Here is a 20886-nt window from a genome sequence, read left to right as displayed (position 1 = left end):
CTGCAATGTCCAGCCGGGGCACTCCTGCTTGCTCCTGCCCTGCCATAGCAAACACTGCTTTGCTTCTTGGAAGCGAGAGCAGAAAACCTGCGCTCGCTTCCAAAATGCAAAGCAGGATTGCTTTTGGGCAAGGGGAGCTGCATGTTAGCAGTTTTCCTTGCCCAAAAGTAATGCTGGCTCTCGCAGGACGTGGGGAGCCGGCTGGGACTGTAGGGCATTGGGGCTACCCCCACTGTCCCCAACGCTGAGGCCAGGCCACGGGGGATACGCCCCCCCTTCTGAAGTTTTCAATATATAAATTGGGGGATGAAGTCCACTTTAATCCTGAGGTCCTCGGGACACAAGAGGACCTCACTGCCCACCAGCAGTGCACAAGGAGGCGCGTTTACAGAGTGGTGTAAACAGGTGGCGTGGCCTCGGACCACTCGCAGCAATCCAGCTGTGTGGGGCTTACTGGAGGTACCTGGTAGGCTAGTTGGCCCCTAGGTTCTCTCAGGATTCAAGAGGACTTAATCCCCCAACCCATAACACGCCAGGAGGCGCATTTGCAGAGTGGTGGAGAAAGGAGGCGTGGTCTGTGTCCACCTTTCAGCAATCCCACAATCTGGGGCATACTGGAGGTATCAGGTAGGCTAGTTGGCCCCTAAGGATCCCCAGCAGCGAAGAGGGCTTTAATCCACATCCAAGAGTGCGCCAGAAAGTGTGTTTGCAGAGTGGTGAGGAAAGGAGGCGTGGCCTGCTATGAGAATTTAGCAATCCTGTTGTGTGGGATTTACTGGAGGTAATAGAAGGGGTAGATGGCCCCCAAGGTTCATCTTGGGGGCCAATTACTCCTCCTGTTACCTCCAGTAAGTCCCATACAGTAGGATTGCTGAGAGGTTTTCGCAGGCCACGCTCACCTTTCTTCACCACTCTGCAAATGCACCTCCTGGCACAATACTGGTTGGGGGATGAAGTCCACTTTACTCCTGAGGGCAAAGGGGGCGTGTCCTGCTCTTCGAACTTAGCAATGCTGATGTGTGGGACTTACTGGAGGTAATAGGAGGGTTAGTTGGCCCCCAAGGATGTCCTTGGGGCCCACTACCCTTTGTTACCTCCAGTAAGTCCCACACACTGGGATTGCTAAGACGTCTTCGGAGGCCCTGCCCCCCTTTCTCCACCACTCTGCAAATGCGCCTCCTGGCAGACTACGCGAAGGGGGATGAAGTCCAATTTACTCCTGGGGGACTTTGGGGGCCAAGTAGCCCTCCTGGTACCTCCTGTAAGTCTTACGCAGCGGAATTCCTGAGCACTGGTTGGGGGTCCAGCCCCCTTTCTCCACCACTCTGCAACGTGACTACCATTAAAAGAAGCATTTGTAATGTAATAGGTCTCGCATTTGAAAGAGTTAGAACTATTGCCGTTGTAAATCTAAAAGTTTTTTACTACTGTTTTTTCCAGTGGAGTGGATGTACTTTGTGTGTAGTGGAATTATGTGGTATGTTGTGCAGTGAAATTATGTGGATAGAAAGTATGTGGTATTTAGTGTATAGGAATTATGCAGAGTGGGATTATGTGTTATGGAGAGAAATTATGTGGTATTGTAGTCTGTGTTGTGGAGTGATAACGTCAGGTTTAGTCTTCCTCATTTCCATAGAAGCTCAACTATGAACTCAAAGAGACAAAAAAAGAAGGAATCACTGAGGAGCACTTCTGGACCTAGTCAGAGGTATGAGCAGGGCCACTGAAATTATGCAACTGTTTGGCTGCACCGACTTTCGCACAATTATACATTTTCCACATAAACCACATAATCCATCATCTGCTGCCTAATCAGCAGATTTGAACAAAAAAGCATTGTTTCTAGCCCAAACGTTACCAAAAATGCAGTGACAAGTGTTAGAGTGTGGTGGAAGGCCCTTTGCAAACCTAGAATGGTCACCTGTTACTTATTGCTAAATGTGGGTGTTAAATTGGTACTAATAGTGTGTGCAAACCACTCTTATTTCTTTCTGTGCCTCTCTTGACACTTTCTGCATTTCTGTTGCTTCTTTCTTGAACTTTCTTTTTTTCCTGCACTTCTTTTGCCTCTTTCTGCTCATCTCTTCTACTTTCAGTACCTCTCTTGCCTCTTTTTGTACCTCTGTTGCCTCGTTCTGTACCTCACTTGCTTCTTTCTGTATCCAGCTTCCATCTTTCTGCACCCGTTCCCTCTTTCTACACCCCTCTTGCCTCTATTTCTGCACCTCTGTTGCTTCCTTCTGCACTTCTCTTGCTTCTTTCTGTACCTCTGTTGCTTTTTTCTGCACCCGTCCTTGCCTCTTTCTGCAACCCTCTTCCCTCTTTCTGCACCTCTCTTGCCTCAGTCTGCCCACCTGTTCCCTGTTTCTGCTTCCCTTTTGCCTGTTTCTGCACCCTTCTTCCCACTTTGTGCAACTCTCTTGCCTCTTTCTGTACCTGTGTTGCTTCTTTCTGCACCTCTCGTCTATTTCTGCACCCTTTGTGTCTCCTCCAGTACCTCTGTTGCTTCTTTCTGCAGTTCTCTTCTTTCTTCCTGCAACCCTTCTGCCTCTTTCTGTACCCCTCTTGCCTCTTTGTGCACCTCTCCTAACCCTTTCTGCACCCCTCTTGCCACTTTTTGGACCTCTGTTGGTTCTTTCTGCACCTCTTTTGCTTCGTTCTGCACTTCACTTGCCTCTTTCTGTACCCCTCTTGCTTCTTTCTGCACCTATGTTCCAAATGTCTGCATCCCTCTTGCCTTTTTCTACACCCTTCTTCCCTCTTTCTGCACCTATATTGCCTCAGTCTGCCCACCTGTTCCCTCTTTCTGCACCCCTTTTGCCTGTTTCTGCAACTTTCTTGCTTCTTTTTGCAGTTCTCTTACCTTCTTCTGTACCTCACTTGCCTCTGGTGGTTCTTTTGCACTACTCTTGCTTCTTTGTGCACCTCTCTTGTGAATTTCTGCATCTCTCTTGCCTCTTTCTGCACCCCTCTTACCTGTTTCTGTACCTCTCTTGCCTCTGTCTGCACCCCTGTTCTCTATTTCTGTACCTCTTTTGCCTGTTTCTGCAACTCTCTTGCCTCTTTCTGAACTTCTCTTGCCTCTTTGTGCGCCCCAGTTGCTTCATTTTGCACTTCCCATGCTTCTTTCTGCAACTGTCTTGCTTCTTTCTTCACCCCTGTTGTCTCTTTCAGCACTTGACTTCCCTCTTTCTGCACCTCTCTTGCTTCTTTCAGCAACACTCTTGCCTCTTTCTACACCTCTCGTCCCGCTTTCTACACCACTCTTGCCTCTTTCTGTGCCTATGTTGCTTCTTTCTGCACTTCTCTTGCCTCTTTGTGCACCCTTCATGCCTCTTTCAGCACCTCTGTTGCTTCTTTCTTTCCTTCTCTTAGTTCTTTCTGCACCCCTCGTGCTTCTTTCTGTACCCTTCTTCCCTTTTCCTGCAAGTCTCTTGGTTCTTGTTGCACTGCTCTTGCCTCTTTCTGTACCCCTCTTGCCTCTTTCGGCTCCCCTCTTCTCTCTTTCTGCACCCATTTCCTCTGTCTGCACTGTTTCTTCACCTCTGCTGCCTCTTTCTGAACTATTTTTGCCTATTTCTGTACCCCTTTTGCTTCTTTCTGCACTTCTTGTGCCTCTTTCTGCACCCCTCTTGCCTCTTTCTGCACCTCTCTTGCCTCTGTCTGCACCCCTGTCCCCTCCTTCTGTACCTCTTTTGCCTGTTTCTGCAACTCCGTTGCATCTTTCTGCACTTCTATTGCCTCTTTGTGCACCCCAGTTGCTTCATTGTGCACTTCCCATGCTTATTTCTGCAACTGTCTTGCTTCTTTCTTCACCCCTGTTGTCTCTTTCTGCACTTGACTTCTCTCTTTCTGCACCTCTGCTGCTTCTTTCAGTAACTTTCTTGCTTTTTGCTACACCTCTCGTCTCGCTTTCTGCACCACTCTTGCCTCTTTCAGCACCTCTGTTGCTTCTTTCTGCCCTTCTCTTAGTTCTTTCTGCACCCCTCGTGCCTCTTTCTGTACCCTTCTTCCCTTTTCCTGCAAGTCTCTTGGTTCTTATTGCACTGTTCTTGCCTCTTTCTGCACCCCTCTTGCCTCTTTCGGCACCCCTCGTCTCTCTTTCTGCACCCGTTTCCTCTGCCTGCACCTCTTCTGTCTGTTTCTGCACCTCTGCTGCCCCTTTCTGAACTTGTCTTGCCTCTTTCTGCACCCCTTTTGCTTCTTTATGCACTTCTCTTGCCTCTTCTGCACCCCTCTTGCCTCTTTCTGCACCTCTGTTGGTTCTTTCTGCACTGCTCTTGCTTCTTTCTGCACCTCTGTTGTTTCTTTCTGCACTTCACTTGCATCTTTCTACATCTCTTGCTTTTTTCTGCACCCTTCTTCCCTCTCTGTGCACATCTCTTGCATCTTTCTGTACCTCTCATGCTTCTTTCTGAACCCCTCTAGCCACTTTCTGCATCTCTTTTGCTTGTTTCTGCTCTTTTGCCTTTTTCTGTACTCCTCTAGCCTGCACCTCTGTTGTTTTTTACTGCACCTCTCTTGCACATTTCTGCATCCCTCTTGCCTCTTATGGCACCCCTCTTCTCTCTTTCTGCACCCCTGTCCCCTCTTTATGTACCTCTTTTGCCTGTTTCTGCACCTTTGCTGACTATTTCTGAACTTCTGTTGTCTCTCTCTGCACCTCTGTTGCTTCTTTCTGTACTTCTCTTGCCTCTTTTTGCATGTCTCTTGTCTCTTTCTGCACACGCAGGGCTGCTTTTAAACTGCCCTCAGGCTCAGCAGTACACACAGGCAAGTGCAGAAAAGGGTTGCTGGCCTCTTAACTGCCATGCCCTATTATATGCTAGGAACTTGGAGGTAGTTTTAATCCCCCTGCCCTGTTATGTACTAGGGCCTTAAACGGGAGGTCATACCAATCACAGGTAGGTGTTTTCACTATATTCTAAGTGTCTTTCATCATATCACTGGTTCTGGGCCTGGTAAGGCAGAGCCCAGGGTCAGTCAGAGTCAGTTACCACCGGTACCAGTCAGCAAAATGTTGTGGGGTGCACAAGGCACAGGATGCCTTTGCAACTAGACCTCTTTCTGCACCTCTGTTGGTTCTTTCTGCATATCTCTCGCTTCTTTATGCGCCTTTCTTCCTCTTTCTGCACATGTCCTACCTCTGTAGGCATAGTTAGAAATAAGCATTTAAAAAACTTTAGAAATTCACTGAAAAACCACAGGTTTCAGGGACGTTATAGTTAGAGATTTTCATATAAAAAACCTTAGAAATTTACTGAAAAAAACATAGGTTTCCGGGACGTTATAGTTAGAAATTAGCATTTAAAAAACCTTAGAAATTAATTGTAACAACCACACATTTCAGGGACGTAATAGTTAGTTGGACATTTCACTCGTACAAAACCAGAGAAATTCAGCCGTTATAGTTAGTTGAGCTAACTATAACTCGCGGCCCCGCAATGCACTGCTGATGACATCATATTACATCATTCATGACATGGTCAGTGACATCACTGATGACATCTCAAATGACATCACTGATGACATCATCCTCGTGATAATCTGATGCACCTCCTCACACCCTACTATAACCGTTGATATACACACACTCAAAAATACAGACTACCATTTTCAAAACCATAGACACCTCAATACCAGTTACTACATACCCACTCACTGATTCCTAGGTCTACACACATCCACTCATTCTCTCATACAGTCACTCATAAATGCAGTCACTCATCAATATAACACTATCATATGCACTCATACACCTATACAGACACTCACACACATCCAGAGTTACTCACACATCTAGTCAGTCATAATCAATCACATTCCCATTTACTCACCTATACAGCTATACATACACCACCTCACTTATTCGTACAGATACTAACACATACTTACTCTCTTATACAATCACTGATACAAGCACACACACATCCATACAGCCACTCTCACAATCACACATATGTAAACTTTACAGAAACACACAGTCACTGGATGATGTCATCAGTGATGTCATTTGAGATGTCATCAGTGATGTCACTGACCATGTCATGAATGATGTAATATGTGACGTCATCAGCAATGCATTGTGGGGGCCCGAGTTATAGTTATCTAAACTAACTATAACGGCTGAATTTTGCTGACAGCCATTACAGGATTCGGGGGCTTAGTCCCATGTCCTGAAGTGTTAAATAAAAAAAAAATATATATGGGGACAGGGTATAGATACCATACCTCCTTAGGCCCAATGGGGGGAACCCAGAAAGACCCCCAAGGCCAAAAACAAAACAAAATCTATAAATTTAGCTGGGATCTCACAGGCTTCCTACGGGATCGGAAAAAATAATGGCACCTGGGGCTACTTTGTTCAATTATAGGCCCTGGAGAGCCTAAAACGGGGCTGTATTCAATAGGGGAATTCTGTGTCTGCTCCCATTTGGCGGGAACATTTTTTAATCTCCTCCCATGCAGTAGCACATGCTGAGGGTCTCGGTGGACAGGTTACCCTGTCACAAAGGTGACTGACAAAATATATATCCCAAAGGATGTAGTGGGATTTATATTTCTGAGTCCGAGATATCCATCACCGTTGTGACAGGGTAACCCATCCGCTGTGATCTAAATCAGGCCTTGAGTCTGCACCCAGCTGGAGGGAGCTTTGAAAAGGCCCCCGCCAGCTGGGAGAAGACTTTTGATCGAATTCAGGGCAGGGAAACAGATAAAACATTGCTCAAAACCGGAGGGAGCAGAATAAGTAGCTGCTTCCTATGGGTGTTAGCAATGCCGACTCCCACTGCATGCGGGGAGTTGGCTGGGGCTGCGGGGTCCTTAGGGCTCTCCCCCCACCCCCCAGCGAGTGTATGGTGGGTTCCCTGAGTGGGCACCCACCTTAAAGTAATTTAAGCCCCAGATGATGGGGTCCCCTGGGCCGATATGGGCTCAGGGAGGGGTGCTGTGCTATCCCTCTCCCCTTATTTTAAGTAGTGGCCATGGGAGATTGGGTCCCAAGTGTCTACTAAAGCTTGGGGAGGGGGCCACGTGGCCTCCCCTCCACTTTATTAAAAATGACCTTGGGTGATGGGGTCCCAAAAAGCCAAATAAGGCTCGGGAAGGGGGACTAATCGGCCCCCCTTCCATTTTTATTTTAAAAAAAGGCGCTTGGGTATGGGGCTGCATCAAACGAGTGTGCTAGGTTTCTTTTATCGTTTATATAGTGGCAGGCAACTACCATATTACTTTTCTACCTAATTTTGTACAGCCTGTGTCCAGCTAATAGGCGTCAGTGTTTGCTGTCAAATAATTCATTAAGATGTGCAGTATTATTCTAAATTTGTTTTGGAATTTTCTTATGTTGTGTTTTCACTTTGTTACTGTTTGTGTGCTGCATGAATACATTGCATATGCCTCCAGGTTAAGCCTGGCTGCTTGTTGTGCCAAGCAATCCAGGGTTAAGCACAGGCTAATTGAGTGACTTGTTCTGGTTCACCCTGCCAAGGATTGTGGCTGTTGCTTGACCAGGGCTCACAGCCAAGTCAACCAATAACCCAATTTCTCACAGATTATATCAATGACGTCATTTTCACTCAATGGAAGACATATGGGAATCAGGTTAATGTTTCAACCAAACAGGTTTTGGTGAGGAAAAGAGACATGCTAAATGAAAATGTGGGACGTATGCTGGCGCTGTCTCTTGCACTCAGATGCCACATACCGGAAAATGGTTGTGAAAGTTGGGGACAGAGAAACAGGACTGTTAAACCACTAACCTCCCCAAATTCTCAGAACTGTAAACATATTACTATGAATGGCACTGGGACGGCACCCTAAATGTTCCACTATCATGCAGTCTTTCATGTATGCATACTACCCTGTGGGTGACACACATTTAAAATATTGCATGTGCTGTATCTCAATGGTGCTTTCTCAGGACAGAATCATACACTAGTCATAAATCAGCTCTGCTCCATATTTCTGAGGCTTAAGGTTATGTTACACTTGTTGGATGACAGCTGTGATGAGTTGCGTCTCTGAGTGTACAGTAAATGTGTGTGTTTGAGCGGGTACTTCTGGAGTGGGCTAGATCATGTTTGAAGGCACCTTTGCATGGTGGGCTGTACCTGTGGCTTAGGGAGAAGGAACAATGAGATGGCGGTGTTACATGAGTGCAGTTATGCCATGGATGAGTGATGTCTTGAACTGTAGACGTGAAATGATTCTGCAGCGTATGTAAGACTTTTTCATTACAAGCTCATGCTACCATCCAGTTATTACTCCAATCAAAGGCACTGTGTAGGAAAGCCATAGTGAGTATCTTTACACCTACTAACAATCTTGTTACCCCTGTTAGGGGAGCGCATGTGACCGGCAATTGCTGCTGACTTTGCAACACAGGGAGCTAGCTTCAAATCCTGGCCTTGGCTTAAAATCCCTTGATTGCTGGCTAAATAATCTCCCTTCCGGAACACCCTGCACCACGATTGTGCTCTAAAAAACCCGTCTGCCTGTTGATACGACACTCAGGACAACTTGCATTGGACATTTCCATTGCTGTTCCTTTCCCCCCACCCTGATAGCTGTGGCACTCCAGGGTAGAGCTCTGTGAGGATGAGGAAGACCTAATCCAATGACAGATGAGAACTGCCAGGATGATGCCATCTCTACACATTTATGTCTCCTACATACTCATGATATGTTCATGTGGATGTTGTTGGGGATTAACAAAGGTTGCTTCAAAGGGTAAATGCAAAATGTGTCTTGTCCCTTGCAGGCATTTTAGAGCTTTTAAGTCAAGTGATTAGTCATGATACTAGGTAACCTCTGTGGCATCTATCATTGAAACCACTCAGACTTCACTGCCTCAGTTCAGGGAGGACCTGGCTCTTCGACTGAACCACAAACCCCCCCCCCCCCCCACAGCGCCTAGAGATCCTAACGGGTGAGTAGTCGCTCTATACAAGAAACCTAGATAGATTGATTGAGACGTCAGGTAGAGGGAAAGGAGGGGCGCTTGTTGCCGTCACCGACGACATCAGGGCCCTGCTTGACAACGGGGAAACAGCCGCCCTCATCCTACTGGACCTCTCAGCAGCCTTCGACACCGTATGCCACCGCACCCTGATACATCGCCTCAGCAACACCGGAATCCAAGGAACGGCCCTGGAGTGGATCATCTCGTTCCTCACCGGAAGAACCCAGAGAGTCCGTCTCCCCCCATTCCGCTCCGCGGCCACCGAAGTCATCTGCGGCGTCCCGCAAGGATCCTCACTCAGCCCCACCCTCTTCAACATCTACATGAGCCCCCTCGCAGCCATCGCACGCCAACACAACCTCAACATCATCTCCTACACCGACGACGCCCAGCTGATCCTCTCCCTCACCAACGACCCCACCACCGCCAGAGCCAACCTCCAGGAAGGAATGAAAGACGTAGCGGAATGGATGAAGCTCAGCTGTCTGCAACTGAACTCTGACAAGACGGAAGTCCTCATCTTGGGACCATCCCACTCTGCCTGGGACGACTCCTGGTGGCCCCCTGCCCTGGGCACCGCCCCCAAGCCAACGGACCACGCACGCAACCTGGGTTTCATCCTGGAATCTTCCCTCACGATGACTAAGCAAGTCAACGCCGTCTCATCATCCTGTTTCAACACCATGCGCATGCTCCGAAAGATCTTCCGGTGGATCCCCATCGAAACCAGGAAAACGGTCACCCAGGCCCTCGTCACCAGCCGACTGGACTACGGGAACACCCTCTACGCGGGAACCACAGCCAAACTCCAGAAGAGACTCCAGCGCATACAGAACGCTTCTGCACGACTCATCCTGGACATCCCCTGCCACAGCCACATCCACATCTCCTCCCATCTGAAAGACCTGCACTGGCTCCCCGTCAGCAAGAGGATCACGTTCACACTCATCACCCATGCTCACAAAGCTCTCCACAACATGGGACCCAAATACCTCAACAGCCGCCTCACATTCTACACACCCACCAGACAACTCCGCTCCGCCAGCCTCGCCTTCACCGCCGTCCCACATGTCCGCAAGGCCACAGCCGGTGGAAGATCCTTCTCCTACCTTGCAGCCAAGACATGGAACTCCCTCCCCACCCACCTACGGATGAACCAGGACCACCTCTCCTTCAGGAAGCAACTCAAGACCTGGCTGTTCGAGCAATAGCGGTTACCCCCCCTCCTCCCAGCGCCTTGAGACCCTAACAGGTGAGTAGTGCGCTTTACAAATTGGCTGATTGATTGATTGATTGATTGGTTGATCTTTTGTGAAAAGAGGAGTCTTGTCTGTTAGGCAGAGCTCTCAAGTTGCCCTGGTCCATATGAAAGTGGCTTATTCAGGCCAGTGTTTTCTTTGAATTCTGGGGCTTGTAGTCCTGCTTTTCTAGTGGGAAAATATCTGTAAATCCTGGAATGCAAATAACTCTTGAATGAATTAACACGTCGGGCATGGGACTTGAAAATTTGAGAGTTCTGGTGAAGAACTGCTATAGATGCTACATATATGCTGTTTGTTAACACAAGTGTGACATGAGTGTTTGTTGCGATTGTGTTCTAGTTGCAAAATGCACACGAGCACCACATGTGTGTGGTGCTCATATCTAGTTTGTATCATACATCTATGTGGTAACTATGGAGTGTAGATCTTAAAATATGTCTCCTCGCTCTATGACTCCACTGTGTTTACTCAAAAGATGGGGGCATAGGTTGGAAGGTTGCAGGCTTATATAGGATTGTAAGGGACCTTTGTGTTCATTCGTTTGGACTCTGGACTTATGGCTGGTACATGAAACTAAACAGAGCTTACTGGATAACATCTCCTGTCGTATGGTTCTCCTTTCGGTGTACCCCAACTCTTTTTCCTATAATAGGGTTCTTAAAGGACTGTTAACCCATGAGCCAGAGCTGGCGCGGGATGGCTGTCTTTTGGATTGAGGTCACTGCTGCCAAATTTGAGGATTAAAGCCGCTCGCCATAATAGGGTAGGAGTAAATGCTGTTATTATGGAAGGGAGGTAGTCTGATGTTAGAGTGGTAATATGCACTCATATTGCTATTCTTGACGCAGGCTGACTGTGCTTCTACAGCAGTCCCCGAAGACTTTCAAAGGTGACAGCAGTGTCTTTTGTTGTTTTCGATCCCCTTTTTTAATACAAAAGGGGGAAGTTGACTTTTTTTAGGTCGGGCCTAGCACAGTGCGCATGCGCTGCCCTAGGAAATCAACCTCTTGGAATCACTTTAGCTTTTCTACAAGCTTGTGCATGTGGTGCTCACACGCTATTGGCATTTGCGTCTGGCTTTAGCACACAATTGGCCAAAGGCATGTGGATGTCCCAGCTTTCTGGGAAATGTCTACTCCCAGAGCATTTTGCTCTCGGGAGCCAGCAGCGGCACTCAGGGGCCATCTGTTTTTAATTAGCAGCGGCGCCCGGTGTGCCATCTGTTTCGGGTCAGATTTAAAAGGTTGTTTTTCGTTTAGCTTTGGCGCGGCTGTGCTTGTTCGTTTAGTTTTCGCACAACTGTGCTTGTTAAAGCCTCCTCTCCTATTGTTCTTCTTTTTTCAATGGACGAACCACTTGTATCCTGGAACGCTGAGATAACCAACCCACGGCCTCTGAAAATACCTGCCTTTTCCCTTCTCTGTTTGTTTTTGACTGCGTTTAAAATCTGCCTTATTTTTGTCATCTCGCACACTGGCACTTAATTACAGTATCCGAGCATCGCTCGGTTGAATGCCGAGGTTTGTCTGTGACTGCAGGGCAGCATAAACTTCAATCGCTGTAGGGACTGCTTGGCTATTCATCCTTACCAGGTCGGTAAACCAAGTGCTATTAACTGAATAAAGAATCCTTCGTCGGCTGTGTATCATGGCAGGCAGCTTAACCAACAGAGCATTACCTCTTGCATCTTACATCTTGCGGTGACCTTCTCCAAATGTACAAGTTTCTCATCTGCGGTCACACCCTTCGTGTGCATCATCAGTATATTCCTTCTCCTTTCCGCCTTTCCATTCTCACTCTCTTGTTCTTTTTAATGAGGGTTTTGTAGGTATTAGAGCTGCAGCCAGACAATACCAATATTGGTCAGAAACTCAATTTATAAAGTTAGGCGTTTAAGAGCGAGCCATACCGGTTGGCATGGTTTAGGACTTTTCATTTGTGTTTCTCGACTCCATCAGCGGCCTCCTCGAGTAAGCCACTGATGACAGCTTGTGAGCGACGCAGTTTCGACCCTGTTGTTGCATCGAAGCAGTTGTCATTTGCTTATCGTCATACATTTTTCATCACCATGCCAATTTTTGGGGGACAGGGTTTTTTTGCTACAATGATCACTGGCTGGTAATAGAGAGGACTTTACATGGACCAGCCCCCAGGGAGCCCCCAGACCTGACAATTCAAGCAAAAGCTTATTGCTCCAACTGGGTATGTCTGTGCCTTCCATGCAGTGTGGGGTTGGCAGAACACAGAAGCGAATCTGAACATAGCAAACACCTGGTCCGATGCCTTCTAGCAGTTAATCAAGGTTATCTATCAATTTCTGACAAAACAATAATTATTATTAATGTGCTTGCATATTCATTTATTTGATGGCTTTTTTTGACAGCATATGAATTGTCTCCCGCCATAGATTTACCTCAAACTTTAATATCTTAAATCGCTAATGTAATAGATAATGTTCTGCCTGGCTAAAAACGTATAATGTCCAAAAGGCGAGACCTATTGGCTATGCCAATGCTTGTTTCTCTTCGCTGCTGGCTCCTTCTTGCTTTTCTTCCTCTTGAGTTGAAACTTGCAAGTGATACATAAAAAGAGACATCTGTTTTTTTCTGGTAGGTGGCACTTGCATTTTTGTACTTTTCTTTGTGTCTCTTGTAAATGTGTCTGAGCTTCCTGGGCCTCCCATGGACGATCACAGGATCCAGAGCCTGAGTTCTATGTACAGCCCTCCCACCTGCAATTTCCCCCGCCCAAAGCCCCAGTTTCTCTCCTCACAGGCTGAGCACCCTATTATTCTACCCACACCATCTTTTTCATTTTTCAGCCCACCTTTTTGGATGAGCCACCCCGGGCTTTCAGCCGGGAGTCTAGGTGAAAGATAATTTTCTTGTTTGGACAGCTCTGAAGTCAGCTCTAAAGCAAGGACTTCTGGGAGCCACAGGCAAAATGACACTTTGCTGGTCTGGTGCTAGACTTCTCCTAAGAACAAAGGCCTGTTTAAAGGCATTTTGTTAAGAACTGGCTCCATCTTGTGTAACTTCATGGTGGCACTGTGAAACAGTTGCCTAAAGTGGTCTCATATGAACATTCGCTTGGACATGGTAAAGGCAAATGCTGTTGAAGGCACTCTTTCTTCTCCCTTAGGTAGTCTGACCACGCATGAGCTTTCAACATGAGAACAGTCACGGAGGATCACGAAACAACAACCACAATGGAAAGTAAAGGTGTGCCACACCACCCAAGAGGACCGGGGTCGCAGTAACTGGTGGGTCTTTCCTCCTTCTGCAGCAGAGAAGAAGTGACAAAAGTGTTTCCCAGCCTGGCATCTACCTAGGATTGTCTCTGTCATCAGTTACCCTGCACAAGTCCCAGCCCTGCCCTTAGAAGTGCCCATAATCCTCAGTGCGCAAGACTGTCCACCTGACATGCATGCACATTGAGGGCAGTGACCTCTAGTATGTTCAGCAGGATCATTGTTTCTGTAAAACATAAACTCATTCTACAAATGTTTCTTAGAGGCCATGCCAGGCTCTCCTGAGCAGCTCCACAGTGGCGGTCATCACATATTGTTTTGCTTCCTCAGTTTCAAACATACAGCCAAGGGCCCAACACGTAATTTATGCTAGATGTGTTACTGTGCCCATGACTGTAACCCCCTCCCAGGCTGGCTAATCATGGTCGCTGCTGGTCACTGATGAGTTAACAGGTGCACCACATCTACTGTCCATCATACAGGACCCTGCCTATCACCAGGGGCCCTTGGATGCTAATGGCTACTGCTGAAAGCTCATTACTGCACACTGATATTAGAGCATGAAAAGTGTGTTTGTATTTTCACTTCCAAAGAAAAACAATTCTGTCGATCACACAAGATGCAAACTTTACTGGCAATTGTCTTAGCATTTGTGATAGACTGCATGCACTCACACTTAGCCTCACATATTCCATGGTCTAGAACGCAGCCTCTTCGAACTCAACTCACCTTATAGTACCTGCCCTCGTAGCTACACCCGCACTGCCCGGCACTGACACACTCGTTACCGCTTCTGAGAAATCCTGTATTGCAGAAGCAGCCTTCGGAGCATGGAGCGAGACACGTAGGCTCCGTAGAAGCACTGCAGGAGTCCTGGCACCTTGCACCACAGAGCTCATAGTGGCTATTGGCGGGACAAGTAATACCTGAAAAAAGCAGGCAGTGAGCAAGGGTTATTCATGTAGAAGGAAGTGAGAGCCGACACGGTCATAACACTGTAGCGAAGCAGCAGGCCCAGCATTCATTCGTGCTTATGCATTGGATACACAAAGGCAGAAGCAGAGGCAACATTCAGGTAAACACCACTAGACAGACATCAGGGGCTCGGGGGCAGAGTGGATCCACTTCTCACAACAGTTACACTAAACAGTTTTTCAAATGTCGACAAAAATGTATCGTCTGCCGAAAGATTTGTGCAGATGATGTTAAAATGACGTTGTATTTCTCATTTGCTTGTTAAATGTGGCAGAATAAATTACGCTGATCTGCATTCACCGGGCTTGCATTATCCTTGCAGGACGCAAGGTGGAGCACGGAAATGCAAGCTCTTCAGTCGGATTTAGCATGCCGTGCAGACCCACGTGAATGGTTCTGCGTGGCTTGGTAAACCTGGAGTAACGCAGGGCAGCATAAGTTGCAGCACACCCACCCATGGTTTTTGACACATGGCCAGATTTACTAGCACTAGTACACCTGGGAATGCATCAAAATGCTACGCCTTCCCAAGTGAGGTGTAACGTGGAGACAAATGTGCCAATGCAGGGAGAGATCAGAAATGCACCATATCTTAGTAGAATGTCAAATGTCAAATGTTCTTGTTAAGCGCACAGATCACCGCGGAGGTCTCGTGGCGCTAGGCAGGACTTCAGCAGTGTTCTTGTTCAGCGCACAGATCACCGGGGAGGTCTCGTGGCGCTAGGCGGGACTTCAGCAGTGTTCTTGTTAAGCGCACGGATCACCGGGGAGGTCTCGTGGCGCTAGGCGGGACTTCAGCAGTGTTCTTGTTAAGCCCACAGATCACCGCGGAGGTCTCATGGCGCTAGGCGGGACTTCAGCAGTGTTCTTGTTCAGCGCACAGATCCCTGCGGAGGTCTCATGGCGCTAGGCGGGACTTCAGCAGTGTTCTTGTTCAGCGCACGGATCACCGGGGAGGTCTCGTGGCGCTAGGCGGGACTTCAGCAGTGTTCTTGTTCAGCGCACAGATCACCGGGGAGGTCTCGTGGCGCTAGGCGGGACTTCAGCAGTGTTCTTGTTAAGCGCACAGATCACCGGGGAGGTCTCGTGGCGCTAGGCGGGACTTCAGCAGTGTTCTTGTTAAGCGCACGGATCACCGGGGAGGTCTCGTGGCGCTAGGCGGGACTTCAGCAGTGTTCTTGTTCAGCGCACAGATCACCGCGGAGGTCTCATGGCGCTAGGCGGGACTTCAGCAGGAAGATGCTGTGGCGGCCAGTTTACTGGGGAAAGAGCCAAGTCTTTAATTCTCTTCGAACGCATCTATGATCAGTTATGTATAGAAGATGCGATGGTAGCTTATTCCAAAGCTTGGGGGCCAGATACGAAAATGATCGACCACCGTTTCGGGATGTTCGAATGCGTTGCAAGACAAGGTGGAGTCTGGTGCTGGTTCTTAAAGGTCTGCCGGGCGTAGACATGGCGCATTCATGCCCCCTCTCTCGCATGCAACACAGTGCAGCAAGTATCAAGTTGTCTTACTGCATTGCGCACTTGTCGGTAAATCTGCTTCATTGTATTCATTTATTTTCTTGTACAAGTAGTACACTTAGCAGCAGAAACGCCAGTGGGGAGTAGCCACCAATGTGGGGTGACGCTCCCAAGCCTTAGACCTGGTGGTCTGAAACTATACAAGTCTTGCGTAGCCCAGACCAGGTCTGAAGAGGAGCTGGTGGGCGATGAAGGATTCTAGGAATCCTTGTTTTTAAAGATTGATAGCTAGATGAGTGGAAGTGTTTAATTGGCTAGCCGAGTGACACAATGACACAATCTCAGGTTTGTAGCAGCTCCAAGTTCTTGACCAGATAGTGATTTACATACCAATTCACAAGGACACAGCCAGTACCACCTATACTACAGAAAGACTTTGGGCCATACAGGGATGTGGGCAACGTTTTGCTGTCAGCGACACGGGTCTCCTCTTGGTCCTTCTTTGATGCATTTATGAAGATGGCAGAAAATACAATTGTGGAATACAGCTCACCCTGGAGCCTGTGAGTGTAAACCTCCCTGCATAGCTAATTTCCCACCTGTCCAGGTGAAAAGGTGCTTGGGGCAGGGAGTCAGTCTGGATGCAAATCAGAGGCGGTGCAGTCTTTAAAGCTCACTGCCTTGATGTGCGACTTCCCTAGCCTGCTTGAGAGGAGGGAGGTCTGATCTCCACCTGCCCAAGCCTTTGTTCCTGACTCCTGGGAGTGATCACACAGCCTGGCAGGAGGTCAGAATCTCTTCTTGGTGGCAGCAGGTGCGGTAAAGCGTTGGTTGCCCAGCCAGAACAGAGAGAAGCTGGGGCAACGAGGTGGTAAACCTCTAGGGTTGCCACCTTGGTGCATGCCACTCACCCAGGGCACGAGATTCATGTCAGGGGCGAGAAGGCACGTTGTTTGATACCAAACATGACATATTTTGGTGGTACCATATTGTAGCTGCCAACCTCGAGAATGCAGATGGAAATTAGTCGATGGTTGATGTAGGATGGTCCTTGATCGTAAAGGGCTTTTTATGCGTGCATGAGGATCTTGAACTGGCATCTCTTCTTGATGGGGAGCCAATGGAGGTTTCTGAGGTGGGGGTGATGTGGGTCCATCTGTGGAGGTCCAGGCTGAGTGTGGATGTGGTGTTCTGTATGGTCTGGAGTCTTCTGAGGAGCTGGGTGGAAATTCCGGCATAGAGGGCATTGCCGTAGTCGAGGCAGCTAATGACGAGGGCCTGCATGATGATCTTTCTGGTGCAGTGTGGGATCCATATGAAGTTTCTGCGGAGCATGCAGAGGGTGTGTTTTGTTGATCATGGTAATTTGGCCATTGAGGATGATGCCCAGGGTGCATGCATGGTCAGTCAGTGTGGGTGTTGGTCCAAGCTCCTCTGACCCCCAGCTGTGGTACCATGTGGAGGTGTTCTTCCCGAAGAGTTTGAGGCAGTTGTCTCTCATCCATTTGGCTATGTTGGTCATGGCGTTCCAGAAGTTGGTTTTGGAGTTGGCGAGGTCCTCGCTGAGTGAGAGGAAAAGTTGAGTGTCAACTGCAAAGGAGATTATGTTAAGTTCGTAGGATCTGACGAGATCAGTGAGGGCAGTCATGTAGATGTTGAACAGGTTGGGGCTGGGTGATGATCCCTGGGGTATGTCATATATGATGTCCTTGGGTGCAGAGGCAATTGGATGCTCCGTGTGCGCCCTGTGAGGAAAGATGCAATCTACTTGCGGGTGATTTGTTGTATGCCGATGTTGAAGAGTCTGTTGATGAGGGTGTGATGGGAGATGGTGTCAACTACAGCAGAGAGGTGGAGGAGGAGCAGGTCCACAGTTTCTCTGAGAGTTCAAATGTCTTCTGTGGCAGCAATTAACTAATTCTCAGTGCTGGTGTTGGCTCGGAATGCTGATGGTGAGGTAGTGAGTAGGTGGTTTTGTTCCAGGTAATTGTTGAACAGTTGGTTGTTGGCCTTCTCGAGTACTTTGGCTGGGTAGGGGAGCAGGGAGATTGGTCGGTAGTTTTTGTGGTAACTGGGTGGGTGGAGGGTTTCTTTAGCAGGGGTCTGACCTCTGCATGTTTCCATCTGTCCGTGCAAAGTGGTCAGGCATCAGACTCCATAAGTGGTCCTTGGAGGTGGGAGAGACAGGCAGGAGGCGGGAGGGTGGGGTACTGGGAACCAGAGAAAAAAACCTTGTGAGCGGGAAATGTTAGGAGTGAGGGGCGGTAACCAACCACTAAGAGAGGCGAGTCCCTTAACCCACTTAGGAGGCTGCACCCAAAGGCTAACAACAGAACTAAAACTGAACTAAAGGCTGAAGACTAATCTGGAATGACAGCAAAAGACATACCCGTAACAAATATCAGTGACAAGAAATGCCAGTAATCATATTCCAGCCAGGTAGCGTTCCCCGACAGCGAGACTGAACCTGAGGCCTCGAAATTGGACGACCTGGTAGCATCTCGAGGAGCTGTGCAGCAGGGGAGTAGCAGACAAGACCAGGGGACAAGGGCTACTCAATCAGCATTTGGAGCAAAAAGTGGAAGGTGGGTTGACCATCCAAAAAGGGCACTCTCCTACAGTCTGACTATACAATACAAGTCTTGCGTAGCCTAGACTAGGTCTGAAAAGGAGGCGGTGGGTGATCAGAGATTTTAGGAACCCTTGTTTGTAAAGATTGATAGCTAGATGAGTGGAATCCTTTCCTTGGCTAGCCGAGTGACCCAATGACACAATCTCAGGTTTATAACAACTCCAGGTTCTTGACCCCATAGTGGTTCACATTCCAATTCACAAGCACAGAGCCATCACCACCTATAAGAAAGAAACACTCTGGGTCATACATGGAACCCTAAACAGCCACTGGACTGAGACTTACCGCAGGTGGCCGATGTCCTCCACTGGCCGACAGGGATGCCCCGTGCCTGGCACTGCTCGGTGTAGGTGGCCATGGACAAACACAGCATGGAGCGATTTCCCCCACGAGCACAGAGGTCATTTACACAGCTACTCACAAAGGTCTCCGGTGACAAGAGTGTAACGCAAGCCGCAAAGGGCCCTGACGAGGATGCCATGATGCCGCAGTAGGATATGCTACTATACAGTGACATGTTTTGTCCAATGCAGGCTGGAGATGCAGAATACTCTGTGCACTGAGGGCTTGCACTACCTCCACTTGCATTCATACTTCCATCAGAGAGAGGGTTATTTACTGATGCGCTGTTGAAGCTACCACACAAGCCGCAGGTGGAGGCATTGTACCCCACAGATAAGGTGGCTGCCACATGGTGAAATCCATCGTAGGTCACGCCCAACCCAAAATCAGTGCGGATAGCCACCACCAGACCGCTCCATGATACATTGACCTTCCCACCGATGAGAGTCATGGGGATAAGAGACCAAATACCATTTACCTAAGTTGTGTAAGAGAAAACAGAGGACAATGAGAAAAACAATATTAGTCACTTTATCGATTGCTATCGATTGCTACATGAAGATTAGAGAAATCCCATTCAAGAAATCTTGCATGGGCATGCACAAGTATTCACAAGCAAACATGCACATAGATGTACCACCCATGCACACAAAAAGGTATGCACATGTAAACGTTACCTCCCTATTTGTTCCAGAAATTCAAATTTCGAAAACAGGTTATACATTAACTTCTTGTAACAGAAAGAAAACAATTGTTTTCTTACCTCACTCCCCCGCTATCTCAGTTGGCTTTTTCTTACTTATCTCTATCTATCTTTATTATCCCTTTCTCACAGTCTTCAGTTCTGTCTTATTTGTTTGGCCCTCTCTTTCAGAGTTCCTCCTTCTCTCTTGTGAGAAGCTGGGTTTCTGCTGCAGTAACCCCCCTCCCCTCCCCACTTTTTTTGCCAGAACACTGATGCCCTTTTGACTTGATGTGCCCGGGGTCCCTGCCAATCAGGTTCCCGGGGCCTGTGTTCCTTCCTGAAAACTAACCCAAACCCAATTGGGAGAAGGTATCTATTGACTTCTCAGGACCTTATGAAATTTTAGGCAGACAGTGCAGATTTCTGATTGAGCTGGTGGACACTTTTTCAATGTGGATTTATCATACCTTTGTAGAGAACCCTAACACTAATGAAGTCATAAAATCTTAAGAAAATGTTTTTCAAATTGAAGTTTTTCCCAAATTACTTATGTCTGACAATGGTGTTCAGTTTATTTCTTCAAAAATGGTACAATTTCTTGAGAAGTGTGGTATTCAGGCTGAATGGCCTCCCTTATATTGTCCCAAAGCAAATGGTCGAGTGGAAAGGGCCAAGACATTCATTACGGATGGCACACAAGCTGCTTTTGAGAGCAACAAGAATGTTTGTCATTTTCTTAAAGAGAAGCTTTGGTCTTGTCATGCCACACCCCATTCTGTCACTGGTGTTTCTCCCCATTACTTGAGGAGAGGGAGAGAGAGTTGTACCTTTTTATCGCCATGTTTTGATACCACTGTTCACAAAGATTTTGAAGATGTTGTAGGCAAAGTCAAGAAGAATTTGGATGAAGCCATATTAAAAAAAAAGCATATGACGATGGTTTCCAGAGAACAGAATCCAAGTTGATGTCTGCTGGGTTCGCATCATGAAGCGTGGTTTACAACGCAGAGGGACTTGTAAGTCTTCTGTACCTGTGCAGGTCATCAGAGTCTCTGGCCGTGCTGTTCTTTTACATCGAAGAGGAGGGTGGAACAAAAGCTCCAAAGTTGTGTTAAAACCTGGTCAGGAAAAAATGTTGAATGGATCAAGTTCTGATGATTCATTTTTTGAGCTAAGGCCTTAAATGGGAAACGTGAATCAATTGTTCCTTGTGTGACAAATTCTGCTGATGAAACCCAGCAGGTCAATGTGGCTTCTGACTCTAGCAGAAATCTGACTCCAGAGTTGTCTGAATCTAGTGTTAAGACT

At 47.7% G+C, this 20886-nt stretch overlaps 1 protein-coding gene across 1 annotated transcript in view; it reads right to left on the bottom strand.

The window, feature by feature from the left end:
* LOC146839268 (alpha-tectorin-like) overlaps positions 1 to 20886 on the bottom strand; it is a 275007-nt gene that overhangs the window by 58758 nt on the left and 195363 nt on the right. Inside the window, exons 11-12 of the mRNA XM_085650330.1 lie at positions 18837 to 19371; positions 14207 to 14403 (exon numbers count right to left, since the gene is read on the bottom strand). Of these exons, the coding sequence (XP_085506456.1) occupies positions 14207 to 14403; positions 18837 to 19371 (732 nt within the window). The remainder of the gene's footprint in view (positions 1 to 14206; positions 14404 to 18836; positions 19372 to 20886) is intronic.

Source organism: Triturus cristatus, chromosome 4_1 (genome assembly GCF_964204655.1).
Source record: "Triturus cristatus chromosome 4_1, aTriCri1.1, whole genome shotgun sequence".
Taxonomy (NCBI): domain Eukaryota; kingdom Metazoa; phylum Chordata; class Amphibia; order Caudata; family Salamandridae; genus Triturus; species Triturus cristatus.
This window is presented reverse-complemented; position numbering and strand designations above follow the sequence as displayed.